This window comes from Aptenodytes forsteri, unplaced genomic scaffold (assembly GCF_000699145.1).
Source record: "Aptenodytes forsteri isolate BGI_AS27 unplaced genomic scaffold, ASM69914v1 Scaffold172, whole genome shotgun sequence".
Classification (NCBI taxonomy): Eukaryota; Metazoa; Chordata; class Aves; order Sphenisciformes; family Spheniscidae; genus Aptenodytes; species Aptenodytes forsteri.
The window spans coordinates 1,425,173-1,439,539 of NW_008795018.1; the positions used below are offsets into that span (position 1 = coordinate 1,425,173).

Below are 14,367 nucleotides of genomic sequence, written 5' to 3' on the forward strand. Positions count from 1 at the left end.
TAGCCACTTTACTAGCCACAGACCATGTAAGTGGTGTATCTGCTTCTCTTATGATCACTGGAGCTTTCTTGGCATGGTACGTACAGAAGAGTTCCCAGGACGTACGTGCTGTACGTGACAGTTTAATGCATCCATGAGTAGGATGCTTTCTTTACTACTTACATGCTTTGTGACTGCCTTTAGAAAACAACTGATACAAGCCTTTGTTTAGGAAGAGTTAATTTTGTTAAGAACGTGTAGACATGGAAATTGCCTACAAGATCATTTTTTTAGCGTCTTCTGAAGAAGACTTTTCTTTTTTTTACTGGTGGGACACAGGGAGAAGCAGGTCATGGGTTGCCTCAAGATGGCCTTAGATGAAGAAGACAGCAACAGTCTAGTTTGTATATACAGTCATACTTCTTTCTCTTTGCTTTCAGTGTTTGACTTCTGATCCCCTTGTTTTCCTCTCCAGACAGTTCTTGAACATGTATGTAAAGGTACTGTTACACTTTCTACATTGAAAAAAGCACAGAAAACGATTGCCGTTTTTTAACGTATTTGTTTATCTGCAGTAAAAAAAAAAAGAAAACCGACTTTTCTAAGCATATGAATGACGTACTTCTAAAACAACATAATGATCAAGGTCATTTTCATTTTAAAAAGCAGAAACTCAAATTGAACAGGCCTTGAAATCCCACTTTAAGAAGTTTTAAATTTAAATATTTCAAAGCGAGTCTGTTCTTCAGATTAAGGGAAGGTGAAGCTTATATTAAAAAAAAGCTACAATAGAACAAAATACTGAATTCTATTCTCATCTTATTCTCATTTAACACTTTGCTTTTTAGATATGCAGTTTAGCATTCCACATGAGGTTGTCTTTATTTTCTTTAAGCCACGATTATGTCAAATTAATTCCTCTTTTCTGTGTGTCACGCAGTGTTAATAACATTACTAGGCTTGCAACATCTCAAGAGCTGTTCAGTCACAAAAATGAATGGTCCAGAAAGTGAACTTTTAAGAAAAATTGGACCATTCTGTTTATAAAGCCAATGTAGATGGCTCTATAAACTCATTGGTAGGGTTCAAGGCATATAGTATGGATGAAGGCAGTGTAATACCTCTGTCTTTGTTTTTCAAGTCTAGAAATCCTAAGTCATTCCATCTTTGTGAGTGTTTCAGCTTAGTACCTTCCTTAGAGACTTAATATGTAATAGGATCAATCCCAATAATTGCAGAGTTTGCCTAAGCAAAAAGGGTTAGAAACCCTTTTTTTTTTCTTTCTTTTGTTTTTCCTCCTTACTGGTAAGCAGTTTCTCTTGCAGGGAATGGAGGTTAGCTTCAGCGAAGCTAAAGGAGCTAGTATGAATGGCTGCTATCCATGTGGAATAAAGAGGAGTTGTAATCTTGTGTCAAAAGTGTCTAGTTCAAGGATTTATAAATACAGTGGCTCTTGTAGATTCTGAAGGGTCTTGACACTCTTTGGTCTGCAACTGCATGTAAATACTTTTGCTGTAGAAGCTGGATAGCAGATACTTGTTAGACACTACAGTGGTATCATGGATACAAGATTCTTGATGCTGGGGCTTCTTTGATGTTGGGATGTGCGAAGCGTTTTGATTCTGCAGCCACGCACATTCCCTTCCGCAGCCCCTTTTCCTGCCGTTTGTTTCCGATTTAGCACAATGTGCGCTTTCCCGTGTCCCCCGGAGCAGCTTTGTGGGAAAGGTATGCTGTAATTGGTTTATAACCATTCGTAATGACCCGGCAATTCGGTATGAATAGCAACGGGGAGCAACTTGTGATTTATTTAAGTAAGCTACATGGATGAAAGGTACTCCCAAGTGTACAAGTTGAGCTAGTTGCCTAATTGGACGTAAATTTTCACATCTAGCGCAGAGAGAGGGTTTTGCTATGAAAGGCTGAATTTGGATTTATGAGCAAGCTTCTGGACTGCTAAACCAGTTTGTGAGCAAAGTTTAATATTGTCTTTTTTGGGGATGTCTTAGTTTTTGAATTCAGTAAGTACTAGTATACCCTTGTCATTTGTAAAGCTAATGGAATATTAACTTAAGATTTTTATTTACAGTTAGAATATCTGACCTTGCTTTTGGTGCAGTAACCCACACTTTGATTTAAAAGCCAGGATTGGTACTGCTGCTTTGGTTGTAGTCTTTTACCAGTTTGTCGTCATTGCGTTCCTGCTTATTTTGTCAAGGCTCTGATTGCTTTTTCTCACACAACACCCATGATACGGGCGACCCACCAGCTGCAGGGCATGATGATTCGGCAGGCGGTACGACAGCCTTGGTAGTTGTACGGCCACGGGTAGTAGCCCATGAGAGGCTCGCAAATTCTCTGGCACTGTGTGTAACTTCGTCTGCATTCAATGCAGCACACACCTAGGTGATCCAGCATGGGGTCAAAAGCCATCCCTTCACCTTCCAGTTGCTGAAAAGTAAAATAGTAAATGTCATCCCGGTGCCCTCATTCTCAGAGAATGTAGAATATACTGATGCTCATGTTAACCCTACAAAGGGCAAACAGTGAAATCTTGGTCCTGTTGAAGTTAACAAAACTCCCGCCGACTGACCCGTGCATCTTGCTTTTTTTTTTTTCCCCTTTTGTCTTGCTCTGTTTGGTAGAAGTGTAGAATTGGTGCAATCACCCGTGTAAAATGGAAAGAAACAACAGGGAGCTCTAACTTCATTTTTCTTCTACAGTCCTTGCAAAAGATCCAGCAGCAGTAAACTCCCAAGTTTTAAATATTAGTGATGGAAAAGATTTTCAAGACAGTTATCTGGGTCTTTTATGTAGATGACCGTGTCTGAAGTGTATGCTGCGTTTTTAATGTTTTGCTTTAATTTTTGTATTTTAATGCTTTTTACAGCATTCCCAGGAAACTATTCAGTAAGCCTGAAGTTTTCTGAATATTTCTCCCTTGTCTTTCAGTCTGCTTTTTTCCCCTCTGCCACACTTAGGTGCATTGTGGACAGTGAGAATTCTGCCTGTTCTGTATCTGACAGTAAGGAGTTACATGGAGCGAGGCACGCATAAAATATGTAAAAGCAGGCTCTTGCTACTGCCTTCACCCTTCAAAATTCCTTTCCTCCTTTCTGGGAAAAAAGTAACTTGAATATTCTGCTTTTTGAAACTCATTTTTTCTTTTCCCATTGATGTTATTTCAAGAAAAGCAGCAGCAAAGAGCAAATGCCGGAGTAACACAGCTTTTTACCTGAGCATTTTTCATTCAAAAAACTAGCAGCACACCAAAAACATGAGGCACAGAAAGGTGCCATCTCTTGTCTGGGCTTGTACAGGATGCTAGTGACAGCTCGGTGTCGTTCAGGCCCCCAGTGACCCATTCCCAGCCCTGAGAGCAGGGAGGGTGTAATTCCCTTGGGCAGGATTCATCATCCTTGAATTCAGATACCTGCAGTGTCAACTTCTACACCTGAACTCATCGTCCAGGCTCCACTCATGGTGGGTGAAGAGAAATAGCTCTAGGGAGGATTCATTTCATCCTACAGTAAAGACCTATGGTATAATTAATGGTCCTTTTGAATTGAATGAATCGGTTTCTAAAGAAAGCTTGGATATAGGCATCTACGCAATAACTGTTAGTGAAGGTGAATCCCGCCCTGCAGGCTGAGGGAAGTCTGGTGACTGTATCTGACTTGGACCTTCTCCGTTTGGCCCAGGGGCCCTCTGGCTGGAAGAACGGACCCGTCGCAGTTGTCCTGCTGTTGCCCTCCAGAGACAGGGCAGCTCAGACCCCATGGACGTGGTCACGATAGTAGCTGTGAGGAGAAGTTACACTCTAAGTGCCGCTGCTGTTTTACTGACCTTGTGAGAGAGTTGATTTAGATCCACTTTATTTGGAGTGATTAATTTAAGTTTAATTAAGGGATGTCAACTCGGAAGAATGCTGTCACAGTATAATGATCTCCTGCTGTTGCATAAATGTCAAGTCAAAGCTGGGACTCATTTCCAAAGCAGGAGGCATTTATCTTGTGACAGCGTTGTATTAAAATGACTTACTCCTGCTGCACCAAATGGTGGGTGTAAATTGTCTGGCGCTGGTGCAGTAGACTGGAAGGTGCCTACTGTACGGTCGGTTTTCCTGCAGCACGGCAAAGGTGTTGGGACACAGCGGGGCGGCTTCTGTGCTCTTTCTGTGGGCTGCTTCGTCTCAAAGAACGAGAACAAGTTTTGCGATAGTCATCCTCCACCCACTGCTGCTGTCTCTAAACAGGTTCTCCTCTGAATTGCTTGCTAGACTAAGGCCATTTACTCTGATAGAGAAGAGGCTGAGAAAACAGATGTATTTGGCCTAACCCTAATCTCTTTGCAACCAGACACTACTACTGCTTTCCTCTGTTGTAGTCACTTCTGATACTAACTTCTATTTGAGGGCAAAGTATGTTTCTAGCTACTGGACTCTCTCTTTACATTGTCAGTAAATGATGGGGATCAGCTGTCTGATGAAGAGCAGCTTTGGTTTGTTTTCAGATGGCATTACGCTTCTTGGATCTCTCCAGTGCTGCTTCTGTATGGACCTGAATCCTGAAAAGCAGCTCGGCATCAACTTGCCTTGATCTTGCCACCTCAAGCGCTTGTGCTTGTTTCAGACTGAAGTCTAATGAAAACTGGGGTGAGGGAGGGAGAAGAGGATGAGGGAAGACTTTTTTGAACTTCTTAGGTGTTTTATAAGTCTGTAATTTTGGAGAAAAGCTCAACAGGCAAAGACTGCGCAAATTTAAAAAAAAAAAACCCAAACCCCACATCACCAGTATTACCTGTCCACAACAGTCTCGGGCTCCGAAAGAAGATTACAGTGCAAATACTTACATTATATGGATTGTCTGGATTCAGTGTTTGATCAGTTTCTTGTCCCATTGGCCTGGTTTCATTAGATTGGCGATCAAGCTCTTGAGTCAGCTGTGTGGTGGGCGACCTGGTATTTACTTCTTCAGTAGCAGCTTCCAAGTCTTCTGTATCAAAGTTTGATTCTGATTGGCGTTTGTTTCTCTTCATTTCTCTCCTTTGGTTATCTGAAGAAATAATCACGGGGGGATAACCTTATCTTCAGTGTGTCCTTGTATTTATCCACATGTTATCTAAGGTTTCAGTGATTTCTTTAAATATTAAAAAGGGGGGCGGGCAGAGGGAAGGATGAAACTGTGTGGGGGCAAAATTGATGAGCATCCCCATGGGAGCTGCTTGCCTTCCTGTGTTGTATCTGCAGCCAGTGTCAGTGCAAAGGGGTGTGAGATTGCCTTCCCCCCCGCCCCCTTCCTCCGCTGGAAGCAAAGCGGGTGTGAGGAGGTGCTTTTTGACCCACTGTGTCGTCACTGATGTTAACCCAGCAGCAGTTGCCAGCGCTAGCAAGACCAGTCATATACATCTAATTTTTTTTTAAGTGCTTTTGTGACAGACTGGTGCCCTGCTCCTAAGGGCAGCTGGTGAACCTGGTGGAAACAGCTTCTGGACTGCTTTGATACTGCTTTTTTGTTGCCCAGTGGGATATGAAAGCTCATGAGAAAAGTGGAAAATATTGGCAGTTTGGATCCACAGGTGCTCTAAAATGCAAATTTTTTTTCCCCTCTTTTAGTGTTCTAATATTAGCTGGACCAAGGAAGAGTAAATCTTTTCAAGCCTTCTCCTCTCCTCCCAGGCCTGGAAGTTACTTGGAGAAGTAACTGGTGACTCCCAAACACCCTTGCTAAGCTTGGCTCTGGGTGACAGGAGTACTTCAGTTCTAGGACTGCCTCCAGGACCTCATAAACTTCATCTACCAGTTGCCTAGGTAAAGTATCTTGTCCCTCCACTCTAGTGAAATCCTCTGGAGAAGCAAGGTGGGAAACAGGACAGGTTATGGTCCCAGATCAGGAGCTTGATATTCCCCAACTATTGGCCAGGTATGGTATTCCTGCTACCTGGTGTCAGCTGCCTAAAAATTTTGGAGGCTAGTTTAAGGTGTTGTCTTGTTCTTCTATAGAAAGAGGCTGACCTCTCTGGCAATGCTTCATCTTGTTGTGTAACTCACTCACGCTGGCTCTATAAATTGCCTGAGGAAATGCAGGTATGGAAGACCAAATGTCTAGGTAAGTGTGGATGAACTCCAAACCCGCAATCTCAGCACCAGCCCACGAGGGCTTGGGAAGATAGGCTGGGCGAGGGAGGAAAGGATCCTGGTTTCCCTGATGTGCAAGTCTCGGTGGCAAACCTGATTTGGGGGAAGGTGTTCAGATGAAGGGAGGGATAACGTATGTTTCAAATATAAGAAGTGTTACCTTTGGGATACGTTGGTCGAAGCCAGAAAATTGGAAGATCCCTGCAAAGCTCTAAAATTTTGGGGCTTAGGAAACTGTTATGCTTGATAGGCTCGTCTGCAGCCACCCAGATAAGGGAGTTTTCGTCAAATCTCACAGGCATGATTTCATCTTCCTGCAAATAGAAGAGCATAAATCCTTTGCTAGCTCAGTGAACACTCATGTGCCTGCTTGCTGTTAATTCTTGGGCATCAAACTGTATAATCGTCTGCTGCAGCTAATACCAAGCATCCTTGTATTTCATGAATGTGAACTGATTGTACGAAGCCAAAGCCTGAGTAAAGGTTGCCGCCACTGAAATGAATGGCAAAACTCCTGTCAGCTTTCCTGGGGCTAAGATTTCACCCGTCTCTCTCTTGGAAGGCTTTTGCCCCATGTACAAGGACTAGGTGTTGGAGATCTTTCAGCCCGAAGCACCAGATTTTTCAGGTGGTAGAAACTGTGAAGACGTACCACCTTCAGCAGAGCAGCAATGAAATACGCCAGCTAAAAACAAGACCCTGATCTTCTATCATGCCCCGTTCTCATTTGATATACTCCCAAGAGATAACTGTATTTACAATTGGGGGTGGGGGTGGAATCTTGTTCAAAAGTTTTAGAGAGGATTATAGCTTGAGAACTGCTCCAGCTTCCAGTTTTAAGTCAACGTGATCGGTCTGATTAAAGGTCTCGTTTGGTAAAAGCAATTCAATTGACCAAAAGCTTGAAGTGCGAGTTAAAGGAGCCTGCCTTTTTGAAGTATACCCTGCAGGTTTTTGGTTCATATCTTCAAAGTAATGTAGAAAAATGCCAGTGATTGATTCTTTAAAGTTGTTAGTTCAAAGTATTATTTTACATAAAATATGTAAGTGTATTATAGCAACAGTGAAATATTAAAAGAAAACCAACTTGTGAATCATGAAAACCAGTATGATTTCAAAGTTAAAATTCTAAATTGCTTCCATAAAAGTCATCAAAACTTGTTATATAACTGACTAGATCGATTTATTCCATTGAGTTGCTGTTCCTTTAATGTGTTTATTGATTTCTTTTGTAGGTCTCAAGTCATTTAAGTTCGCTATCCAATCTGTCTAGTGAGAAGTGCTCTTTATTTATATTCTCCCACTTAAGCGTTTGTCAGCATCAGAAATATCTGAACCTAGTTTTCCAAAATAAAAATATCCTTTGTTTCTGTTTGAGATGATCCTGACTTGTGAGCAGGCAGAGTTTGGGTATCTATAAAAGCTTATTTTAATCAACCATTTTTATAGGCAGTGTTGGTCATGATACGTGTTGTAAGAAAATGGCATACGCATACTTTCTCCTAAATACATGCGTATCAGAGAGAGGACTTGCTCCAGAAAAATAACTACTACGTTGCCATTTCCCGTACATCTAACCTGGAAAGTTGAGCAGCAGGAAAAGGTTAACATCCCAACGGTAGCACTAAATCGGCTGCTTGTTTTGGCCTCGGTGCATGCAATTTATTGCAGCGGTTGTGTAGGTGATACATCTTTGGAGAAGGTGCACAGAAAACAGGACAAGGAAAGAGGTTTACTGTAGCCAGGTAGAAGACTAGAAATAACTTTTTGACTATTTTAGGGTAATGTCTTCAGGACTGTGACTTTATTCTTACAAAAAGATGAAAAATTGAAACCTTGACTTTAGGCCATAGTGCTAATGAAGTCAAGAAGCCCAGCCTGCCTTTAAAATAAGGCAAGGTGGAAAAGATCTAGGTCTCTGCCTGGAATTTTGGCAAGATCTCTTCCCCATCATGGGGAAAATCCCACCAACTTCAGGGGCCTTTGTAACATCGCTGGTGCCTTGCTGATTGGATTTAGAGAGACCTTTTTTCCCTTCATTTTAAAGTAGATGGTCAGTAATCACAGCAGCACTGCAGGTAGGTGCAGCCTTAATGGTGCCTCTCTCCCAGCTGATTGTATCTGCTTTTATTTTCTCGGGAGCGGAGCAAACCCAGGGGAAGGGGTTGTGGATCTCCTGTGCTCTCCTGCCGGTGGCTGAACCCCTGCCAGCATCCAGGCTCAGCTGTACTTAAGTCACCGGAGCCACTCCTGTGTGAGCGATGGGTTTGGGTGTCTGAGCTCTGGGAAACTCAGGCTTTGCGCTCCTAAAGCGATAGGCTTTTTTACAAATGTGAGGTAAGGAGAGGTTTTGGCGGTATCTGGGTGAGAACTGCAGCTTTTGTGGTGGTTGCGCTGCAGATTCCGTGAAATTTAGTTAACACAATGTCCTAAAATGAAGTCTGATGCCGTCTAAGAAGGCAAATTCTTAATTTTTTTAACTATTATTTCTTCTGAGTTAGCTGAATTTTTGCAATAATGTTTTCCAAAATTCCCCTTTATCGACTATTTCGGAGGACTTGAGTGATGGAGTCCCTGCTTCTGCTCAAGAGCATTCATAGAAATGTCCTTGGATCTACCACGATCCCTCTTTGCATTGACTAAAGCAGCTGCTTCTTCCATACTCTCCCTTCCAGCCTTGTGCACAGCCTGATCTCAGGCGGATATGCTTGTCACCGAGGCCTCCTACAGATCTGCTAGACGCTGGTCTGCGGCTTCCCCCAGTCTGCAGAGTCCCGCCATGCCCCTGGACGCAGCGTAATAAGTACATCTCTGGCACCAATCTTGCTTTCCTTACCTTTCAGGGACCCCTCGCCATCGGTCAATGAACCCTCAGCTCTCCACAGATGACTGCTCGTTGCAGGGGGGTTGGACTAGATGACTTTAAAGGTCCCTTCCAACCCAAACCATTCTATGATTCTATGAATTCTTCAGTGGTTTTTGTATGTCATTTTTATTTGTATTTAAATACCCCCTTAAGTCCCTCTCCATACAAAGATTTGTTTTAAAAAAAATTACCCCTTACCAGCTCAGATGAGAGGCTTGCTTTAGTCATAGCATCAACTTCGGGGACGTGAGCTTTTGGCTGAGCTTTGATGTAACACTTTTCTCCTTCAGCAAAACGGATTCCAGTTATGCCCTGCGAAAGCAGAAGGCAGGGGGTTGAGCGCAGCCCTCCAGCTCCCCACCGCCCCCAAGAAAGCGCTCAAGCTCTGCTGAAATTGCCACTGAATTTTTAGTCTGAAGGTTGAATCTTATTTAAAAACAGATGCAATAAAACACTCTTTCCTCATCATTTTAGCGTTACAGTTTTGGTCAAATGGGTCTAGAAGTTTTTGCTCAATTTCTGAAAGATGGGGGTGTTTTATATAAGTGCTTCCATGCCTGCTGTAGGCTACTTGAAGTAGCTCTGTTAAGGAATTAGTTGACACGATTTGAACCGTAACTTAGCACCTAACGTAGGCAGCCTTGAAATTGCGTTAGCTGGCGGTGCGGTACCCTTATGACAGACTTACAAAAATAGGGGGCAGCTTGGTCCAATTTATACACGTAAGTGGCTGCGACAGCAAGGGGAAGCTTGTGAATGGGGAATTTGGTGCAGAAATCTGTGTGTGGGACTTCTTTCATCTGGCCTATGAGGGTGAAATGCAGTTGTCTAAACATAGATGTCTAGTTTTAAGCAAGAGAAGGGTACGCCAGCAGCTCCAGAGGTCTCCTGCAAGTCCAGGGTCGTATCTGCCAGCTATGTGCCAGCACCTTGGGCACCAATGTTTGGGCAGGAGAACCTTGTCTGTAGTTTCTGTGTTTCTGCTGTAGGTTTTTGGGTACCCATAAAAGAGCTCTCTTTTCCATTATGAATTTAGATACCTCATTGTAGATGGCAAAACATCTGTATTTTTCATAGGGTTGCACAAACTCCATTCAACTGCCTAAATATAATTACCTAGTACCATTTGAGGTGTGCTGTTTTTTTGCCTAGCTTCTAGCTGTCAGGACAGGGGGGCATGAATGTCATCATGACCCCCCTCACCTGCCTCATACGGGGATCGTAGATGCCTTAGGCATCTAGTGCAGCTTGAGATGGGTGATATTGAGGCACGTGAGTCTCGTCCTGTGTGCCTGCAAGTCCTGTACAGTTGGACGGACACCCATCAAAACAAAATGACTAATTCTAAAGCAGTGAGAGAGGGGATGGCTATGCAGGGATGAGTGCAAAAGGGAATGAGACTTCGTGGTGCACCGAGCATGCTAGGAGCATCCTAATATTGCCAAATCCAAGTCTTCACCGACCGTGCAATCGTTCGAGCGGTGCCAGTCAATCCAAAGCTGCTAATGTAAATACTTGGCCGTTGGAAGCGCATCTCTTCAATTTCTTTCTCCTTTATGTGCGTTCTTGGCTCAAAACCCCACTGGCAGCATCCCTTTGCTTTCGCTGAGCCTGTCCCCAGCCCTTTGTAATTGCAAGTGGGCGCCGTCCCTGGGAGGTCCCTCTAGCTGGTTGGTGTTGGGAGCTGATTTCTGGCCTGGTTGTGACAGGCAGTAGCTTACCAGCAGCACGCATGGAGGCAGTGTGAATTCAGCATCTCTCCAGTGGGCTGGTGCTTTTGTGCAGATGTGGAATGGTAAAGGCAAATGAGAAGAGCTTGTTGTGGGTGCTCTTATTCAGCTGCTAATAATGTTGCTATGGAGATCTTAACAAGAGTTTCATAAAGGCTGAACCGTAGCTGTTGGGAAAGTCGGAGTCCTGGGTCTCCTGGCGTGTTTGTACTTGCTGAAAAGCCAAGGAGCTGAATTTCCTTGCCTTTCTAGATTCAGCAAGGGGAAGGTGGCTGCTCCAGAAGCCCTGGGCAAGTCTTCCTGGCAGCAGCACCTTTATTTTAGGTGCTGCTTTGACTTAGCTCTGAAGTTAAGTGGAGTGTTTCGCATCTCAGAACATTAATTGCAGGATCTGGGCCCTGTAAACGGGTTTCTGCAACACCACATAGATGTGCCTTTAGTAGCTCAGAGGCGGTACAGCTAAGTGAACCGCTGTATCCGAGTTGTTGAGCTCTGCTGAGATTCGGCATCTGTTAGTCCAGGCTCTGTGCTGAGCAGGCACAGCCAAGTTGCTGGGGTACCCAAATGTGTTTGCTGCCAGCCCAAGTGGCCCAGTACCGTGCATTTGGTGCACAGATGCATAAGCTATGCTAAATGCCTCCATCCCCTCCCCTGGGGATGAACCCAGGCCAAGCCATGGAGAGCAGCTCCCATCTTTGATCTCAGGGCAGAGCAAGCTGCCTGGGTCCAGCCCTGTATAGTGGTCTCTCCTTGGTGTCTATTTGGCTTACAGTGTTGACCCTATGCTCCTAAAACAGTGATGTTTTGGGGAGGGGGAGGTGGTTTTTCCAGTTCAAATATGAAATCATGCAGGGGCTGTGTCACAGCCTGCCAGAATGTTTTTCTAGCAAGACCCCAAGGGCACATGTTGTAGCTCTGTTCAATGGTTTGAAAATGCAAAGTGTTACGTGGAGCCAAACCTGATGCAGCCTAATCCATACTGCTTCCCGGAGTGGGATCTGGCATGACCTGTCCCCAAAAGGCACTTAGACTTTGTTTTGGAGGAAACTGCCTGGCTCGCTGTGAAAGCAAGCTGGGAGAGCGTGGATGCTTGTGTGGATAGTTGGGGGCTGGAACCTGAGACCCACTGGGGCAGAGAAGTCGTGGCAGGGCAGGCTATGCTTGGAGTCCAGCACTGGAGCATGTTACATGAAAGACAAGGGTGGAGGTACTTACAATCTGAAAATCATGAACTTCAACAGCCTCTTCGCTCCCGCTTCCTGTTTTGAATGTCTCTAAGTTGTTTCCAGCATCTATTTCCATCGATCCATCCTGTACTTTTCCATTAATGCTCATAGTATAGTGAACATTGTACACCTGGAATCGATCAAAGAGCAGTAGCACACATCAGTAATTGCTTATTGCCTTCCTCCTACACCAGGCGATGGGTCGATCTGACTGTCATATCCCTATTCAGCTCCTAACTTTTATTTCTGTAGGCATTTGATAACCCTCTACCAACCAACACCACCCTACTGCAACACTTCACCATCGGGGCAGGCCAGCAATGGAGCAGGTTGCCCAGAGAGCTTGTGCAGGCTCCATCCTTGGAGGTTTTGAAGGCCCAACTGGATAAAGCCCTGAGCAACCTGCTCTGACCCCACAGCTGTCCCTGGTCTGAGCAGCAGGTAGGACTAGAGACCTTCTGACATGCCCCCTCCGGGGCTGCACAGAGATCTATTAGTGCTGACAGTTTTACTTCAAAGCAATGTGGGATGAGTCCGCATCCAGGCTCACTCCAACTTAAAAACCTTCTTCTAGGTCGTATTTTAGGAATCGCTTCTTATGCTGGCATGATTCCCAAAGGAGAGCAGGAGCAAACATTCTACTCCGGAGGAGGCCAACCCCTATTTATCTCTTAGGATGTTCTGCTGAGGCACAGGAAAACGAGTTCCTCTTGAATATGAACATGTTTCTCAGCTTGCAATGGATGTGAACTTTGTTTAAATTGGATGTGAAGCTGTATAGACTTGTATTTTCCTTGTCAGCGTATTTGCTCTTATCCTATTTTCAATGAGGAAAGCTGCAGCGTGGTTTGTATTTGCTGGAGGACCACAATCTGTGGAGGGGGTTTTCGATGCTCTTGTGCAGTTCTGCTAAAAGTGCTGCACAAGCAGTTTACTTTTGGCTTCAAAAAGCCTTACAGCATTTTAATGAAAAATTTACACTGGCAGCTAGAGACAAATTTCTTCTTTCCTCACCTTCGCTCAGGAAAGTCTAAGGTGCTAAAGATTTATGGTTCCTCAGTTATACAGATTCAGTCCCATATTCTCCACTGTCTAGGACTCCTGTTGAAAGTGGTCCAGAAAACCAGACGGAAGTACGTGGTCTCCCCTGCTAGGGGCTGAGCTAGAGTTGAGACTGTTACCCCTGTCAGTTATGGGAGAATTTAAAGATTTAAACTAAAAATAATAATTTAAAAATTGTCTTAAATTTTTTCATGAATGACCCTAAATATAACTTTTTACAGTTGCTTCCTAAACATTTGGAAGTCAAACGTAGCTTTCTGAGTTTGAAGGCAGCTTGGAAAAATAACTCTAAGCTTTCCCAGTGTCTTCACCTGGAGCTCAACTTCGAAGCTTAATGACAACTACGAATGTGACACATTTTGCAAAGCAGAATTTAGATGATGGGGGCAATAAAAAAAGGGAAACTTTGTCCTGTACTCCGCAAATGCACCCACCCGGTCAGAGCTGCATGCGCCGTACCCTCTCCCTGCCTACCTCCCCATTGGGGTCCCTCTCCCTTTTCAAAAGCCTAGAGAAGCAGATGGCTCTTACAGCGCGTCCTGAAGGTCAGCGGTCTGTCCTGTCTTTTTGGTGTAAAACCTTGTACTTTCTTTCTGATTATCTGAATTATGCCTACGTGCCCGGGTGTATCTCACAGGGGGACCTCTGCTCTGGCTGCTGGGATTCGCACAAGGCTCTCCTTGACGGGCACTGGTGTGTGGCTGGAGGCGGTACAAAATTCTTCCAAAGTAAATTCAAAGATACTGATTGCATTTACGGAGCAAGTTACATTCAAATGTGCACCATCGTGTTTCAAAATATGTTCTAAACCAAAATCTTATGTAAACAGAAAGGAAAGTTAATATATTAACATGTTCTAACGCTCTGAAGTTTGGTTCTTAAACTGATCAGCAGCTTCTCAGTTTTGTTCTTTGCATACAGGATTCTTCTTGTACCCCAGAAAAAAAAACTTACACGACTTTAAAAATTGTTCCACAGCTGCTAACCATAAATGCCTATGTGTATGCACAATCATACAAATCACCAGAGTGAAATAATGGTGCCTATTAATGGGTTAAATATAGCATTACATATTTGAGGGTCCAGGTAGAATCTGGACCAAGAACGTGGATGATGTGAAAAAGGAATTTACACATTTCAATGGTTTTTTTTGTCCTGGAAGCTGGAGTTTGCCCAGGATGTGAATCCCCAGGGACTTGTTGGGGTTTGAGCTTGCTGAGGATTTGCGAGCAGAAATCAATGTAGGCTCTGTGCTCTCAAAGATACGTTTCATGTTCATTAAGAAATGTGCTTCCAGGAGTCTCCATCTGAACAGCCAGTAAAGATAATGATTATGGGTTTGTTTTTTAGTTGGGTTTCTTTTTTTTT

At 43.9% G+C, this 14,367-nt stretch overlaps 1 protein-coding gene across 1 annotated transcript in view; it reads right to left on the reverse strand.

The window, feature by feature from the left end:
- Nucleotides 1-1,156: 1,156 nt before the first annotated feature.
- The window catches only part of CNMD (chondromodulin), an 18,354-nt gene continuing 5,143 nt past the window's right edge, over nt 1,157-14,367 (reverse strand). Inside the window, exons 2-6 of the mRNA XM_009275714.2 lie at nt 11,927-12,067; nt 9,180-9,293; nt 6,276-6,429; nt 4,831-5,033; nt 1,157-2,430 (exon numbers count right to left, since the gene is read on the reverse strand). Of these exons, the coding sequence (XP_009273989.1) occupies nt 2,215-2,430; nt 4,831-5,033; nt 6,276-6,429; nt 9,180-9,293; nt 11,927-12,067 (828 nt within the window). The 3' untranslated portion in view covers nt 1,157-2,214. The remainder of the gene's footprint in view (nt 2,431-4,830; nt 5,034-6,275; nt 6,430-9,179; nt 9,294-11,926; nt 12,068-14,367) is intronic.